This window comes from Periplaneta americana, chromosome 15 (assembly GCF_040183065.1).
Source record: "Periplaneta americana isolate PAMFEO1 chromosome 15, P.americana_PAMFEO1_priV1, whole genome shotgun sequence".
NCBI lineage: Eukaryota > Metazoa > Arthropoda > Insecta > Blattodea > Blattidae > Periplaneta > Periplaneta americana.
The window spans coordinates 21,748,559-21,766,453 of NC_091131.1; the positions used below are offsets into that span (position 1 = coordinate 21,748,559).

The following is a 17,895-nucleotide window of genomic DNA, read 5'->3' on the forward strand; positions in this document are numbered from 1 at the left end:
CGGTCCGTTGTTTGTTACAAGTGTATGAAACCCGCAAAATTGGAACAGCACTTAGAGACGAAACACGCAAGTGTAAAAAGTAAACCTTTCGGATTTTAAAATAGGCAGAGTCTAAAAATTCTTATATCGTCATCTGGAAAAACAATTGAAAAAATTAATGCAGAAACATGCCCGATTTTCAACAAGTAAAGATGTAATTTGGCACATTGTATTATTGGTGTACGACATACAGTATGTGCCCATTTCAATGTGCAGACTGGGTGTAGGCAAAACTATTAAGAAAGTCATCTATACATGAAAAGATACAGTGCTTTGGTCTTGTTATGAATTTGGGTGGTCCCTGGCTGGGTTACAGGCTCAGCGCCAGATATGCAGGGAAAAGATGGCGAGAAATGCCACATTCATAGTGCTTTACATCTCTCTTTTGTTGCTGAGAGTAGAGTGGGAAGTGGGTAGTTGGGTAGGGTAAGAAATTTCATAAAATATTAGTAAAAAAAAAGGTAAAGGTATCCCCGTAACATGCCATGAAGGCACTTGGGGGGCATGTAGGTAGAGCCCCATGCTTTCCATGACCTCGGCACTAGAATGAGATGGTGTGGTCGGCACCACGCTCTGACCGCCTTTTACCCTGGGAAAGACCCGGTACTCAATTTTATAGGAGGCTGAGTGAACCTCGGGGCTGTTCTGGAAGTTGGCAACGAGAAAAAATCCTGTCACCACCTGGGATCGAACCCCGGACCTTCCAGTCCATACCCAGCTGCTCTACCAACTGAGCTAATTAGTAATAAAATAATAGAATAATAATAAAATACTAATAAAATATTAGTACTGGGAGAAAAAGTGAAAGGCGATTGCCATGTGTCATTTCCAAACTCTGAAATTTTCAGCTATAGTGTGATACGCAATTCATTTGAATTTTATTTTTTCTTCTGTCTTTTTTGAAGGACCACAAGGACAGAACTCGAGGACCACAAGTGATCCGCGGACCATAGTTCGAGAAACGCTGCCATATAGGATCCCAATATCACATTAATAAATTCAAGAATCCTAATTTTTGTGAACAATACCTGTTCATAATTGTAGATCATGTCAGCCCCAGAAACGACAACGCCGTCCTTGTTGACTTTAGCGACGATTCCGAACTGTGTGAGCATGTTCTCGGGAAGTGTCACTGTCTCGTGGTCAGGGTTCAGTGGCGGGTATACAGAGACAGTGCAGGAGTCTAGCTGCTTTTCAATCACGCTCACTGGCTCACCTGGAATATCAAGACCACAGGGGGTCAGCAAGAATCAGCACGCTGCAGTACAGCCGCAGTGCTATGAAGCAGATACAGTACCGTGCTTCCATTGTTTCTGGCCTTTCACTTGGCCAACAGTGATGTGTACGTCGGTGAACACTCTGACACCCAGTCTGAAGTCCTCGTACTCTCGTGCCACGTTGCCAGTTCCGTTGATGTCGATGCTAGGCTGCTGGGGCTGGAGCACCATCACGTAACTCTCCACACTAGGCACCTTCACAGGCCGACCACGTTCACACCTACGAAAGCAACGTTCATCGTATTTAACAACACAAATTAGTCGTAACGCAAAATTTTACTTTCCTTTCTAGATCATTAATTCAGTCTAACAATAAAATTTTTAATCATTAGGGAGCGGATTTTTATGTGCTAAAAATTTACGTATATTTATTTTTATGTGCTGAAAAGTACGAAAATATTTGCTAAAAATAAAAAAAAAAGTATATATATATATATATATATATATATTAAATATGACAAAAATACCTTACTTAGCTTGGAAAAAAAATGTTACTAGGTACTCACCAACCACACTTGAGTGCTAGTAGTTGGCCGAGAATTGCAGTGAACAACAAAGGTCATCTCCAAATTCTCCATCACAAATGCATGCCGATTATCTCTGAATAACGTCCATTTCACCTAAAGGTACATCCTCCAATACTTGAGCAACTTTAGACATTTTTTTATATATCCACTGTTTTTCCCAAACACATTCTGGAATTTGTCCCTTAGTAATTGTGCTTTTGAGCCTGGTAGCAAGTCTAGTTAATTTCCATGGCACGCACCTCCCTGTTTCAGACAACAGGTCTTTGGATGTTTCGAGTTTTTTTATGGTGTCACACAAAAAGCTTAAATTTGCTAATAGGAAAGCCAAATCGTTTTTTAAACAACCATCTTTCAGTATATCTTGAAGGATATCGATTGACGAAGCCCAATAACAGGGAATCACAACAAGATATATTGCTTTACTTGATAGACATGAGCGAGAGGCGAGAGATTTGTTTAAATTAAATAATATTCATACCCAGCTTTTATCTGTTGTGTTTCACAAACAAAGCGTGGAATGAAATCTTCTTCAGCAACAATAAACAGTCCTAATTATGTGTTGCAAGATCTCTCCTCCTTGTCCATGTTAATTTATTTTCTAATAATAACACTGATAGGCTGCCTAGCAGTTCCCAAAACTTGAGGTGATACTATTACGAAAATGGATCACAGATACACCACACAGTGCTTAGAAACACGAAGCAACCAAGAATTCTTAAAAAAGATAACGTACTTCTGAGTGATATAATTGATTTAGTTTTAAAATATTTGAAAGTTCTTGTAAAAAAATTATTTAAGTAAAAAAACTCCAAGATTTATGTGTTTATAATAGATTTCCTGAAAATATGTATTTACATAATTTTTTTTGTGAAAATATGTGTTTTTATGTAAAATAAAATTCGGGTTTTAAACTTGAAACTTCATGTTCGGAATTTTTAACTTTGTTAATTGTGTTTTATCACACGTAAAAATAATATTTAATTACATAGAAATCCACTCCTTATTAATCATATCAATAAATCTGCTACACTCAGTGACGCAATAAAATCTAGATTTCAAGAAATATGTAATGGTTACAATCCTAGAGACAAAACTCATGCTTGAATCAGAAGAGAGAAAATAAGGGCGGATGAGAAAGAAGAAGAAAGAAATGACCAAGTGAAAAGAAAATTATGAAAAAAGGGGAGGAAAATGTAAAGGAAATGAATAAATGAATGAATGAATGAATGAATGAATAAATAAATAAATAAATAAATAAATAAATAAATAAATAAATAAATAAATAAATAAATAAATAAATAAATAAGCGTGTGTGTATATAATCATGAAAAGACAAAATGAAGGAAAAAAAAAAAGAAAGGAAACAGAAAGGAAAAGGAACAAAGGGGGAAACGAATTAAGAAACAATAAAAAGAGGGAAGAAAAAAAGAAATTATGAAAGAAATAACCAGGAAAAGAGAGGAAAAAACACACACTTGAAGGGCACACAACATAACCAAGAGAAACAAATGAAAAAAGAAAAATACAAATACAAGAATAAAGATAAAATAATGGAAGAAACAGAAAAAAAGTGAGAAAAAGAAAGCAAAGGACAAAATATAAATGGTAAAAGAATAAATGTTTTTTCTTCTCTGCTGAAATTCAGCAAGAATGACAAAAGACGAGAAGACTGCAAAAATTTATTACAGACTAGCCGTACCCGTGCGCTCCGCTGCACCTGTTAGAAATAGATATAAAGTAATTACATAATTAAAATAGGACGTTTGATCCAGGGAACATTCGTGTTTGATAGAAGGATAAATCGTTTAATATGTTACTTAATTTAAATTGTGTTTAAATAATTGAAATACAATTATTTTGGTCCAGAGAGCACCCAGAAGTTATAGCATTATGTCCATCTAGAGAAACTACACTTTCCAATGGTGAAATAATAATTAATTATACAAATCGGTTAATTTAGCTTTCGATATTACTTCATACAAACACAGAAACATTCTCTGTAGGCTATGTTTCATAGCTTTCGATTGTTCTTGTCCAAGGCCCCTTATAGACGTAGTCATTTGTTTTCATTTCATTACACCGCCTTAGATGGCATTGCATTTTAATTTTAAAACTCATTTATCTCATTAAATATCAGTCTATCAAAATTTTGCAAAGAATAAAACTTATTGGGAATCATTTTTAAAGGAACTTTTGTTATGTAACATATTTCAGAAAAATCAATAATAAGCGAGATATTTCGAGTTATTTAATTCAGGCCCCCTTATAAATAAAGTATTTTGAATGTCATATAGCCTAAAATCTAAGTTACAGCGAACTTAATTTATATTCCAATTTTCATATAAATCGGTTAAGCCATTATCGCGTGAAAAGATAAAACATCCAGACAGACAGACAGACAGACATACAAACAAAAATTTCAAAACAGCGATTTTCGGTTTCAGAGTGGTTAATTATATATGTTAGGACCAATTATTTTTGGAAAATCGAAAATTACCAGAAAAATTTCGGCTACAGATTTATTATTAGTATAGATTCTTTAGCAAATGAACCAGCAATGTAACAGTATAGAACAACGGTCGGTAAATGTAGTATATTTAGTACTTGTAACCCCCCACTCTCCAGTTCACCTGTACTGGTAGGGTTGGTTGATGTTTAGCGTACGAGGTGAATGAGCTAGGTAGGTTTGCTGCAATCACTGTAGAACACCTGTAGCGGCAGCCTAAGCTCTAGGAATAAAAATGTCAACCACGGGTTTAGAAAGATATATGTAACATGCTGAGACAACTCTTCCATTTACACGTAGGTATAAATAATCAAATTCCACAGTACAATAACTACAATCACGATGAACTGTATGATGTTCATTAATTATTTTATGTAAAGGCAAAACTTATTAAAGCCCATTTCAAGGACAAAAGTGATACTCACGTGACAGTTGTTGATAGATGCAGGTTGCGTCTACCAGGAGTGGGGAACTGACGAGTATTGGTGTAACCAATCTTTCTTACAAGGATCACCAAGTTGGTTTTGTTGTCACCCTCGATGCTAAGTTCTGTCAAGTCTGTATAAACAATATCAACAAATATGAATCATCTTAATCTTCAAACTTTCCACTTAATGTAAGTAAACAATGAATGAAAGGTAAGAATTTTTATACAAAGGGAACTCATACAAGTCAACTTAAAGTCTTGTTAAATGTCTCAAAGAAACTTAAAGACGAGAAAAGTTATTAACCCCTAAGTTTAAAAATCTAATTAGCTTAGTGATGTAAATATATGTTATTACATATAAATGTAAATAATGCTAGATATCATACAATACTGATATTTTAAAATATTATAAGGTATAATACCAATTTCATTGCAGTGAGTTTATGTACATTATCTAATTCAAGTTCTATAATATGAGTAATCTGTTGTTTTCAGTGGCTACCATGGATATCTGGACCAAAGTAGGCTATGTGTTGAAATAAAGTTGAGGTTTCATGTTACACAAAGTCTATGGCACGTAGTAAAGAAAATTCTCAACAGCTTTTGCAGCATCCAACTACAAAATTCACTTCCGACTGTGGCTGCTGTATTGGAATCCCTGATGGTAAATTTAAAATATTAGTTAAAACTTCATATCAGTTTCAGAGAACTAAGCTGTTTCAGTCGATACGATTAATGAATATGGGCATGCAAGATACTAGTTCAATGCTGAGCCAATATTAAAAACCTGAAAGTCCTCTTGTCTTAATCATCGAAACAGCTATCATATTCGTACAGGATATTCCTTCCTGTGAAGTTAAATGTAGACTAAGTACATTACTGATCTTATTCTTCTGTTCTTATTTTCTCTAGCTCTCTTTCCTGACTACATATATTTATCATTGTATTCCAATGGATACCATCCCATTGTGGAATTCTGGGAAATGAGAATGCGGATGCTTTAGCAAATAAGGGCAGCACTGCTACTTACAGACCTGTTACTAAATCTATGTATTACTCTGTGAAGAGATTTATTAAATCTACATACTTAGACTTCAACAAACAAAATTTGGTAACTCAATCCCAAGGGAAAAAATGGAACTCTCTGCATCATAATCCACAGTTAATTCCAGATTTACCACGAAAATCGTCTGTAGCTGCATTTAGATTGGCAACAGGCCATGATTGTTTGGCCAAACACCTGCATAGAATTGGAATATATCAGTCCCCTAACTGCCCATTGTGCAACTCAAACCAAGAAATGGATTCGGAACACCTCAAAATCTGTGCTTCAGTAGCTGGTCATGATAATATCTTTGAAAAATATTGGAGTGCAAGAGGTCAAATGACTCTATTGTCAAGCGCCTGGCATTAGAAAACAACAACAACATTATCTAATTCAAGTTCTGTCGTCCTCAGTGGCTATCATGATAACTCTGGATCAAAAATGTGTTCAAATAAAGGTGAGGTCTTATGTTACACAAAGTTTATGGCATGTAGTACAGAAAATTATCAACAGCTTTTGCAGCAACCAACTACAAAACCTACTTCCGACTATAGCTGCTGTATTGGAATCCCTGATGGTAAATTAAAAATATGTTGGTGGTGTTGTTTAATGCCTGGCACCTGGCAATGAAGCCATTAGCTCTTGCTCTCTAGTACTTTTGAATTAGGTTTTTCTCTCCAGACAGTGTGCTGCAGGTTTTCAGACTATCAGCCATGTATCAATAAGTTTAGATCAGTGAGGACCATCCAAAAATAAATACCGGTAATATAAAAAAGTGAAAGTGGAAACAGTGATAAAATTCTTCAAAAAGTGCGGAATTTCTAATGCACAGAGGACGATTTGTTAAGAAATTCTGATGATGAAGTAGAAACCGACTCACCACATTCAGAATGGGACTCTTGTAACGACACAACATACATGATGAGCTCTTTGCCTTGGACGACGAATGTGATGATTTTGCAGGATTTTAAACATACAAACAAGTGATTTGTTGTATTTTATAAAGGTTTTAGTGTAGATTTTTAAGATATCTTTTTTTTTTTTTTTTGTATCTGCCACATAAGACCCCCCAGTTGTGTGTGTATTTTTTTAAGATTCAACTATTGTCTTATCTGCAGAAATATACGGCAAGTTTAAAAACGAGCTCTTTTGGAAATCTGTTTCGTTGAGAATAATTTCATAATTTAACTTGGTCGCAATGTAACATTAACACAAACAGAAACAATTTTAATACAATAGTTATGTATTGCCAAACTGACAGTGACAAACTTTTTTTTTTTTCACTCAATTTAGGCCTGAGATAGTTTTTTTAATGAGGAGGAAGGGGAAACGAGAGGAGAGTGGAAGAGAATGTAAGAGCTTTACACAAACCTTTTGTGACATTACAGCATTTCATAAAATATCGAAGTTCGTTGTAGGCTATATACAGTACACATTTATGCTCAAGTGTATAGAATTATACATGTGGAAATGTATCTAGTTTCCAAAATAATTCCTATGTAAGATAACACTCACCACTGTTTGTAAGAAGTTCCATGCCAGGCTCCAGCAGCTCCATGGCTGGTACTTCCAGGCTTTCCTTGCACTTGTGCAGACAGCTCAGCACTTCAGGTTTCTCAGTCTTGTGTAGCAGGACAGACAGACCAGCCAGATAGCCACGGAAGTGATGCTTCATCTTGTTGTCCGAGCCTGCGGCATTCAAGCAACATTCTGTGTAACACTTTTTACTATGACATTATGTAGTGTTTTTAACTACAAATTCAGAGCTTCCACGTTCGATTCCCAGGAGGGAATTTGAGAATGGAGTGTGAATTGTGTTGTCTAAAGAGTGGCCTTGGACCATCCTGTTACTTACGAATTTCTAACACTTGTTTATAATTCTTACATGGGTTGCAGTGCAACAGCCCAAAGGGTCCAATGGCTGAAGGTAGGTAGATATGATAATGATGATGATGATATGAATGGACCACTGTTTTTTAGACACTCATTCCTCTATGCTAGTATAAAGACAATTCCTCCAACTTCTCCAATGTTGTATTCTCCCTCATTATGAAATTACAAAAGCAAGCAGTGGTATAAGCTCAGTGGTAGAGCATTCAACTGTAGATTGAGGGGTTTTTGGTTCAAACTCTAGTATATCAATTTTTTTATAATTACACTTAATTCTTAAGGGGAGAGGATGGTATTTTTTAAAACTTTTTTTCTATTTGGTGTAAAATATTAATTATTTGTATGTAGAGAGCTCATAGCTGTGGCAACTCAACCAAATAAAAATATTTTGAAAAAAAAAAAAAAAAATATTTGGGGGCCAAAATTTGAAAAAAAAAATATACCCAATGCAGGATTATACTAAAACTGATATATCTACACCGTTTTTAAAGATAGATTCAAACAGTTTTTTGCAATGTATTTGCAAAAGCATGTTCTACAAACTGTCTGTAGCAGAATTTTGATATTAGTCTCTACCTTTATAAAATAAACAATTAAAATATAATAACAATTTTCTGATTTCCTTTCTTGCAAACAAACGGACGTATTTTAAAATTAATCAATTAACAAAATTCTGTTACAGAGAAAAGTTTCCTAATAGTCTAAAGAATATGTGTTCTAAATTTCATGCATGTATCTTTAATAGTTCAGAAATTATATCCACTTTTGGCTGGCAACGTAGCAAAAAAAATGGTTACTGGAAACCGATAAAAACGGGCGTGTGATTCAAATCCATAGCGCAGGAAGTTTAAAAATTACATCTCAACATCCGATAAGGGCACAAATACCCACAAAATGATATGCAATGCATTCCACAGATATCAAAGGGTATTTTAAAGAAAAAATTTTTTTTTTTTTATTTAATTTAACGGAAACATCAATAAAAGTGGGCGAGTGTTTTAAAAATCCATAATGCAGGAAGTTTAAAAATGGCGACTCAACATCCGATAAGAGCACAAAAACCAGAAAATGTTATGCTATGCATTCCACACATATCAGAGTATTTTAAAGAATTTTGTGTTTTTTTGAAAATTTACTCATTTTTCACCAAAAAATAGAATTCTCTCCCCTTAATTGTTTCATATAGTTATTATCAATAATTTAGTTGTTAAAGCAATTTATTTAATTTCTGTATGTTTCTTAACCAAAAACTCATGTTTAAAAGTAGCACTAGCATTATTTGAATCGTTTTGCTGATTGATTGTAATTTCTACCATGTGACATGGTGGGAAACAATCGACAATTGGCACAAACAGTTGAAAGTCAGAGTTACAAGTACTTCTCACACACAACCATATAATAGACAATTTTTAACTGCTTGCCTAGTATTTTCACATGAAGACAGCATACTTAGCGTATTTTAATAGCATTAAAAAATATGAAATTCTACTTTGGGGAACAGTACTCACACGAACAAAGTGTTTAAACAACAAAAGAAAGCTATAAAAATCATCATTAATTCCTGCATGAACAAACATTGCCAACCTCTCTTTAAGAGAGAAAAAGTTATTACTGTAAACAAACTTTTCGTAAGTATGTTACGAGAATGGATTTACACAATTATTACACTAGACTTAAAAATTTGTTTACTATACCTCACTTTAGGACTAGAGATAATTTTGAAATCAGGGCTTTAAGGGTGTCTAATAAAATTCCCCGCCATTTATTTTATATTAGCAAGGGTGAATTTAAAAGAAATTATCTCTGGTTGGCTCATAGGTAAGTCCTTTCATAATATGAATGAATGTTTTGATACTGATTATGGGAATGTGTAAACTATAATGTAAATTTTAATATTTAATTATTCGTAACTTTTATTTTGGATTAGGTCTAAAACAGTTCGTGTTCAATGACTGTAAACAAAGAAACAAATAAGCAAACAATAAATAATAAATAAATAAATAAAATATCTACTTTTAGGAATGGTTGTCTAAAAACTCTTTTTTTCAGAAGATAAACATATCTTACAGTAAAATTTTTGGAAATATTCAACATTTTTTTCCTCCATTACTGTATCTTGTAAAATAACTACAGTTGTGCTTTCTTTCTCTTTTTTTCTTATTGCCCAAGTCGCAACATCACAGTTTTCTATGTACCACACACCTTTGAATATGTTAAAAGTGCTGATGTAGTGTATTAGAATGAAAATATCTTACCTTGCCAGCAAGCACCGACAGTAACCGTGGTGTTAATGCCCTTGGTAGGGTGGAGAGGCCAATCATCAATGATTTCTGGATTTTTCTTTTCAGCCTTAAATAGCTGACCATCAACATAGAGTGACACCTCGGGGAATTTCACAGATACTGCATAATGATGCCATTCATTGTCGCAAACCTGCAAATTTTCGCATATAAACGCATATTAGAACAAGAACACATCACAAAATTTGTAGAGAATTTATTTATTTAAGTGGAGTGAATGTTTCTTGAATTTGAGCACCATTAAAATGATGTCACCAATGGGCGAACAAATATATTACGGCAATGATATGGAAAAGACATTCATTTTAGGAAATAATGCAGAAATAACTGGCACATATCACATAAACATTTACATTAAATTAAATATTAAATTTAAGTTATCTGAAAAAATCATGTAACGTACGTACAGTTTCAGAAAAAAAGAAATGGGACATTAAAATAAATATTAAATTTACGTTATCTGAGAAAATCATGTAACGTATGTACAGTTACAGAAAAAAAGAAATGGGACATTAAAATAAATATTAAATTTACGTTATCTGAGAAAATCATGTAACGTATGTACAGTTTCAGAAAAAAAAAGAAATGGGACATTAAATTAAATATTCAAATTTACATTATCTGAGAAAATCATGTAACGTATGTATAGTTTCAGAAAAAAAGAAATGGGACATTAAAATAAATATTAAATTTAAGTTATCTGAGAAAATCATAACGTATGAATAGTTTCAGAAAAAAAAGAAATGGATCATTAAAATAAATATTAAATTTACGTTATCTGAGAAAATCATATAACGTACGTACAATTTCAGAAAAAAATAAATGGGACATTAAAATAAATATTAAATTTATGTTATCTGAGAAAATCATATAACGTATGTACAGTTTCAGAAAAAAATAAATGGGTAAAGGTAAAGGTATCCCCGTAACATGCCATGAAGGCACTTGGGGGGCATGGAGGTAGAGCCCCATGCTTTCCATGACTTCGGCACTAGAATGAGGTGGTGTGGTCAGCACCACGCTCTGACCGCCTTTTACTCCCGGGAAAGACCCAGTACTCAATTTTATAGGAGGCTGAGTGAACCTTGGGGCCGTTCTGAAAGTTTGGCAAGGAGAAAAATTAAATAAATGGGACATTATAATAAATATTAAATTTACGTTATTTGAGAAAATCATATAACGTATGTACAGTTTCAGAAAAAAAGAAATGGAACATTAAAATAAATATTACATTTACGTTATCCGAGAAAATCATATAACGTATGTACAGTTTCAGAAAATTTTTTTTTTTTATTTTAGTAGGTTATTTTACGACGCTTTATCAACAGCTTAGGTTATTTAGCGTCTGAATGAGATGACAGTGATAATGCCGGTGAAATGAGTCCGGGGTCCAACACCGAAAGTTACCCAGCATTTGCTCATATTAGGTTGAGGGAAAACCCCGGAAAAAACCTCAACCAGGTAACTTGCCCCGACCGGGAATCGAACCCGGGCCACCTGGTTTCGCAGCTAGATGCGCTAACCGTTACTCCACAGGTGTGGACTGTTTCAGAAAAAAAGAAATGGGACATTAAAATAAATATTAAATTTATGTTATCTGAGAAAATCATGTAACGTATGTACAGTTTCAGAAAAAAATAAATGAGACATTAAAATAAATATTAAATTTACGTTATCTGAGAAAATCATATAATGTATGTATAGTTTCAGAAAAAAAGAAATGGGTTTCCTAATTTTACTAAATTCCAGATACAATGCACTGCACATGTGCAGTAAACAAGAGCACCTGTGTAAAATATGCTACTTGTGGTCAGTCTTGCGAAACTTGTTGCCTACATAAAGGAGGATTGCCTTAGACTTGGTCCATTACTTTTTTTTTACTGCAAATTGTTATGACTCTGAAGCTGAAACCTGAAGAGAACGTGACCCTACAACTGCTGAAGTGTTCGCGTGGCTCTAATTAAACCTTCTACTTCTATTACTACTTTCCAAAATTCAACTAATACTGAAGATTGATATGTACTTTCAACCTGTTATGATTGGTTTCCTCCCTTATACTAATACTTCCGTTCATCACTAGTTCAATATTTGAGTCTCATGCCATAATTTCAAAACCAGATTACAATTTCATTAACTTTTGGGACATGCGTCTTAACACAAATAACCACAAGTAACACGTTCTTCTCTTTATGAATTCATGAGGGTTTGTTGCTATATTTCGACAGAAATAAATATACTATGGAATCTAGATTCATTTTCCGGGCTGAGAGGCCGTGATCTATTGGTTGGTTTTATACCAGACGTTTCGTCTGCAACTGCGGCAGACATCTTCAGTGGAGTGGTATCCGAGGTCGCAAGACTCTTCTCGGCGTACCTGAGGCAACTGATCCTGTGGCTGGTTGTGTGGGCGTATTTATAGTGCGGCTCGCAGGCCGAGGCCTGTTGTCGCTGCGGTCCGCGCTGCTTTGTTCGCTGCTCCCGTTCTGGGTTCTGTCCTTTTGTTGTAGTGGCTTATCTGTTCTGTTCAGGACCGCATACCAACACTTGTTTAGCTTTAAGCCTTCTTCCTTGCGATTAATCGCAAAGGCGTAAAGCTAAACAAGTGTTGGTACGCGGTCCTAAACAGAACAGATAAGAAGCCACTACAACAAAAGGACGGAACCCAGAACGGGAGCAGCGAACAAAGCGGCACGGACCGCAGCGACAATAGGCCTCGGCCCGCTAGTTGCACTATAAATACGCCTGCACAACCAGCCACAGGATTAGTTGCCTCAGGTACGCCGAGAAGAGTTTTGCGACCTCGGATACCACTCCACTGAAGATGTCTGCCGCAGTTGCAGACGAAACGTCTGGTAGAAAACCAACCAATAGACCACGGCCTCTCAGCCCAGAAAATGAATCTAGATCTATAGACTCCGGCCATGAAAGCCTACAGTACAAGATTATACCATGGAATATGAAAGAATTCATAATTTAAACTCCCAAGCTTTGAAAATACAATCTCCTCACGTTTATGAATTATTAATGCATTCAAACCAACATTTCATTACCAGACAGAACATCAAAATAGGACATTAATAGCAGCCCTATACTTTTTAAAATAACATATACTTTTAAGAAAAATGATCATTTTGTTACATCTTACCTGGGGCAGCTTCCACCTCCATTCTGCTGGACGGAAGATGTTCAAGTCACCTTCTGAGAAGTCACGTCGCAGCAGAAGAATCAGTCTGCAGTTGCGGACAAACAGTGCGTAGTGATGTCTGTTCATCTCTGTCAAATCAAAATATTAGGATTTTATTTTAGATCATATATTTACAAACGAAGGGATGTAGCTATTTAATAGCATTATAATATTATAATATCAATATATTTATGTGTCATAATAATGGTTTTAACATAATTTTCTATTGTCCTATATGGGTTTTCAAAAGATAGAATTTAACAGAATCATAACAACCAACCACACACTGCTTACAGTAATTTTAGCTAAATTAAGAAATCATGAAAGGTCATACACAAGTGAACAACCCACAACATAATTAAGAGGCTAGGTCTTCACAACACACAATGACATAGGCCCCATATCTGAAGATGACACACACCGAGTGTCGAAAACGTTAATATAAATCCAAATATTAAGATAAGCACAGGTGGAAAACAAAAATTGATATTATAATACAGTGAGCTTATCGGCATCTCCAAAATGAAACTATTTAATAGCAGTTTATCAGTAAAATGCTATTTTTCAAGCAAAAAGCGCATTATATATGTTATCATTAAAACCCGTAATCAGTTAAAACCAGTTTCAACTAGTAAAAACTAGTTTTAAAAAGTATATACATAGAAAGCGAGTCTTCGTAAGATCTACAATCAATGACAGGTTAGGTTTGGCTTGTTTAGGTTTTTGGTTTGTTTCGACTTTTATCAACGGGAACATAATATACAAAAATTAAAGGCAATTTTTAAATACTCAAAACATGTCAATCAATTACTCATTATCAATTATTGTCCACTCGATTCGATAAATTTCATATATTAATAATGAAGTTTGTCAGATGATTGATATAAATATTGTAATATCGATTATCAAGTTCTATATTCGATATGGGCTTGGCTAAAATGCGTTGCATTGGTTTACTCGGCCATTTGCTTTTGATATTGCAGCAGAGTTGGATAGTTATTCTAGTTATAATGGTTGAATTTGTGAGATACGTGCTCCTTCGTAAAATGGGGCGAACAACTAAAACTGCTTATGAAAGAGCTCAGCAGTATCCATTCGTGGACTCTATGTTTCAGATGCTAAGACAGTTTTTTTTGTAAATTCTGCAATTGTTGCATTGGAGAATAAAGCATTTTCAGAATGTTGTTTGCAAGATAGTACTGTGGACACCAACAAATAATGTTGAGACTGAACGTGTTTTATCACAGTATGGTGCTGTTGTTTCAGGCAGACGATGTAATTTGAAGGAGGAAAATGCTGAACTGTTCACAGTGTTATCTTTCGAGAAATGAAAAGTAGAATGCACAAAGTGTCTTTTGGAAAAAAAAGTAGATGCTAATTTCAGAAAAAATAGATGCTAGTTTTAGTAAAAACGTAATACGGCGAACGCTAAGCTCCACCCACAACCCCTTTCCACTTTTCCCTTACAAGCTCACCACACACTCTAGCGGGAAAGAGTGGAAATAGGGGTTTAGGGTGGGGTGACATCTAGTGTAGGAAAGTGGAACAAAAAGAATAAATGCGACATCTATGAACCAAAAGAGGAACTTCGACCTGTCTGCCTCTGTATCTCCTCTCTCTCTCCGTCCCTCTCTCGAGCCTCTCCTTCTCTGTTCCTTGCTTCATGTCTCTCTCTCTTTTTTTTTTCTTATGACTTCGCAGGGTAAGATTCGATCCGAGTAAGATCGTAACTAAATGCTAAACGCACGCTTTAGACCTCTCGGCTACCGAGGCGAGTTGTGGGTAGAAGGGAAAATGAATCTATTTATGTTTAAGGGAACTGCCATAACGTATTGCAGAAGAATGGCGCGGGGGACAATGACTGAATAGCGTGGGTAGAAAGTGGCGGGCTTGTGAATATAGCTTGGTAGGGGTTGACTGCAGGGGTGGCATAAGTGTTAACACGCGCTGGTGGAGCTTCATTGTGTCCGTGTCCAGCTTCGTGTACAGACGTAACCACGTGTAGTGATGAGCTGTACCAAAGACGTAGCGTCGAAAAGCAATGCTACTAACGGTGTGCATTGGACAGTGGGGCAGTGCGAAGTTAACAGGTGGGTGTTGTTTAATGAAAAAACCACATTACATTGTATTGTGTTGTGTTGTGTTAGTACATGTGGTGGGCTATGTTGTGTTGTGTAGTACATGTGGTGGCCTGTTGTCTAATGCATCCCAATTTGGTTTTATGCTATTGTCTAATGCCCCAATTTTGTTAGTACGTGTCATGAAATACGTACGAGACAAGGCAGTGATCCATCGAAGCGGGATAGATAGTAGAGAGGGACAGTAGAGAGAGAGAGAGAGAGAGAGAGAGAGAGAGAGCATGCGAGCGAGGTGCCGAGCGACGCAGGTGGGGATAACTTCCCCTACTGGCGTTCACTGTATTACGTTTTCACCCTAGTTTTGAGGAAAATAGATGCTAATTTTGATAAAATAGATCCTAAAAATTCAGGTCCCTATTTGTCACGGATGCTGAAAACATCTCGACATCAATCTATGCGGCATAACAATCCTTTTTCTTTATACAACGTGTAATAAGAAAATAAAAAGTAAATACATTACATGTCAGGAATAACAAGAACTTTCTTTTATGTAGAATTAAACAAAATCCAACACCAAGGTGCTCACATGTAAAACAACCATTACTTACTGTGGTCGTCAGCAGAGCAGATGATGTGCTCCTTGACATGTTTGTCCTGGTCTGGGTGCTGCTTGTGTTTCATCCACGTCGCAATTGTGAATGTGGATGCCAAGTTGTGGTCCAGCACATCAGATGGGATAGCAACAGCCGAGCTGGCGCCATCAAATTCAAAGATCTGGTCTGATTCTCGACCCTCGTCAGTAGGCAGGGATTTGGTCCACTCTGAGCCAATGCCAGGGCTCGGGAGCAAGTCTACACTTTCCATGCTGGCGCCTGAAATAATAATAATAATAATAATAATAATAATAATAATAATAATAATAATAACAACAATAACAACAACAACAGTATCAGCAACAACACCAGTAACAATGAACTACTGATATCAGTGGTTTGGAGACCAATATCTGTTCCATCTTCTTAGTTAGAATTGTTCTTGCCTTCTTTTAATAGGTCTACTTTTTTTCATCGAGGATAACAATAATATATTGCTCTTTTAACAGTTCTTGAATCTTGCATAACAAGTTCTTTCCAATTTCTTCTACATAAAGAATTTATACCATTAATACTTTTGATATTAATTCTATTCTAACATCTTCATTATGTCCAGAATGTGTATTCCTCGATTCTTATAAAGAATTACATGTCTATAGATTCTATTTTTTTTAACTCATCCTTTTTTAATGTTCAAGATTTGCAGCCATACAGTAAGAGGTAAATTAAGACCTTTACTTTATACATTTTAACAAAAGCTTTTTCTTTTGTAGCTTTTTCTAAACAAGTCTGTAATATTCCACAGAAGCTAATGTTCAAAACTGCAAACTTGGGTGATGATAATAATAATAATAATAATAATAATAATAATAATAATAATAATAATAATAATAATATTAATTTATTTATTTAATCTGACAGAACTAAGGCCAGTACGCCTTCTCTTCCGCCCAGCCAGACTCTAATTCTAATTGAATACAATTGCTTACATAGTTATTACATTAATATCTAGACCATAAAACAACATGAAAGTAAATAATGAAAGTTGGATAACTAATGTTAGTGTGACAATAATAAACATTGGTAAGAAATAGTTATAATAATAACAATAATAATAATAATAATAATAATAATAATAATAATGAGATAATTTAGATATTTATCTGTGATATATATAACCATTAAACATTGAGAAACCTGAAACAGCTACTATTGTTAACAAGAATTGTTAGAAAAATATTTCGTTAGCCTATTCTTAAATTGGTTTGATGTCTGACAGTCCCTGACATTACTCGGTAGGGAATTCCAAAGTCTAGGAACAGCCACAGTGAAAGAAGATGAATATGAGGATGTTTGGAGGGAGGGAATGGATAATATTGAGGAGTGTTGTGATTGTATGTCTAGGTTATGATGGGTGGATAAATTTTGAAAACGAGACGCAAGATAGACAGGAGTGGAGAAATGCAATATGTGAAAGAGAAGGGAAGACAGTGGATTTTCCTACGATCTTCTAGACGGAGCCAGGATAACATTTCGAGGGATGGTGTTACGTGATCAGCCCGGCGAATATTGCAGACGAAACGGACGCACATATTATGAACACATTGAGTCTCTGCGCCAAAGTAACACTTAGGTCAGTAAGCAGAATATCACAGTAATTGAAGTGGGGCATCACGAGTGTTTGCACTAACATTTTTTTCATGGAAAACGTTAACACGATAATTGCGAAAACAATAATGTCGTTCTAATGAGGTTAATTTTCATCTCTTATCTAAAACAGAACTAAAGCTATACTGGAACATGAAATTGTGTAATAATATTGTTTGAAATATTATTTTGTCCTGTGATTGTGTAAGATAAATAAAAGTGTGCATTTTGCGCAATGATTTACTTATAATCTACCAAACTTCAGTGGGTGAGACTTTACATTTTCGTATGTGTAACACAAGATAGTCGTATAAATCCCATACCTGTATTCTACATATAGCAAACGAAAATCCCCTTTAATCTTTTCAACTACACAGAATTA

At 35.0% G+C, this 17,895-nt stretch overlaps 1 protein-coding gene across 2 annotated transcripts in view; it reads right to left on the reverse strand.

The window, feature by feature from the left end:
- The window catches only part of Cals (calsyntenin 1), a 185,003-nt gene that overhangs the window by 21,629 nt on the left and 145,479 nt on the right, over nt 1–17,895 (reverse strand). For both annotated transcript variants that reach the window (XM_069846795.1, XM_069846796.1), the window contains exons 7-13: nt 15,882–16,145; nt 13,157–13,284; nt 9,967–10,144; nt 7,337–7,510; nt 4,775–4,907; nt 1,337–1,536; nt 1,068–1,255 (exon numbers count right to left, since the gene is read on the reverse strand). In XM_069846795.1, the coding sequence (XP_069702896.1) occupies nt 1,068–1,255; nt 1,337–1,536; nt 4,775–4,907; nt 7,337–7,510; nt 9,967–10,144; nt 13,157–13,284; nt 15,882–16,145 (1,265 nt within the window). The remainder of the gene's footprint in view (nt 1–1,067; nt 1,256–1,336; nt 1,537–4,774; nt 4,908–7,336; nt 7,511–9,966; nt 10,145–13,156; nt 13,285–15,881; nt 16,146–17,895) is intronic.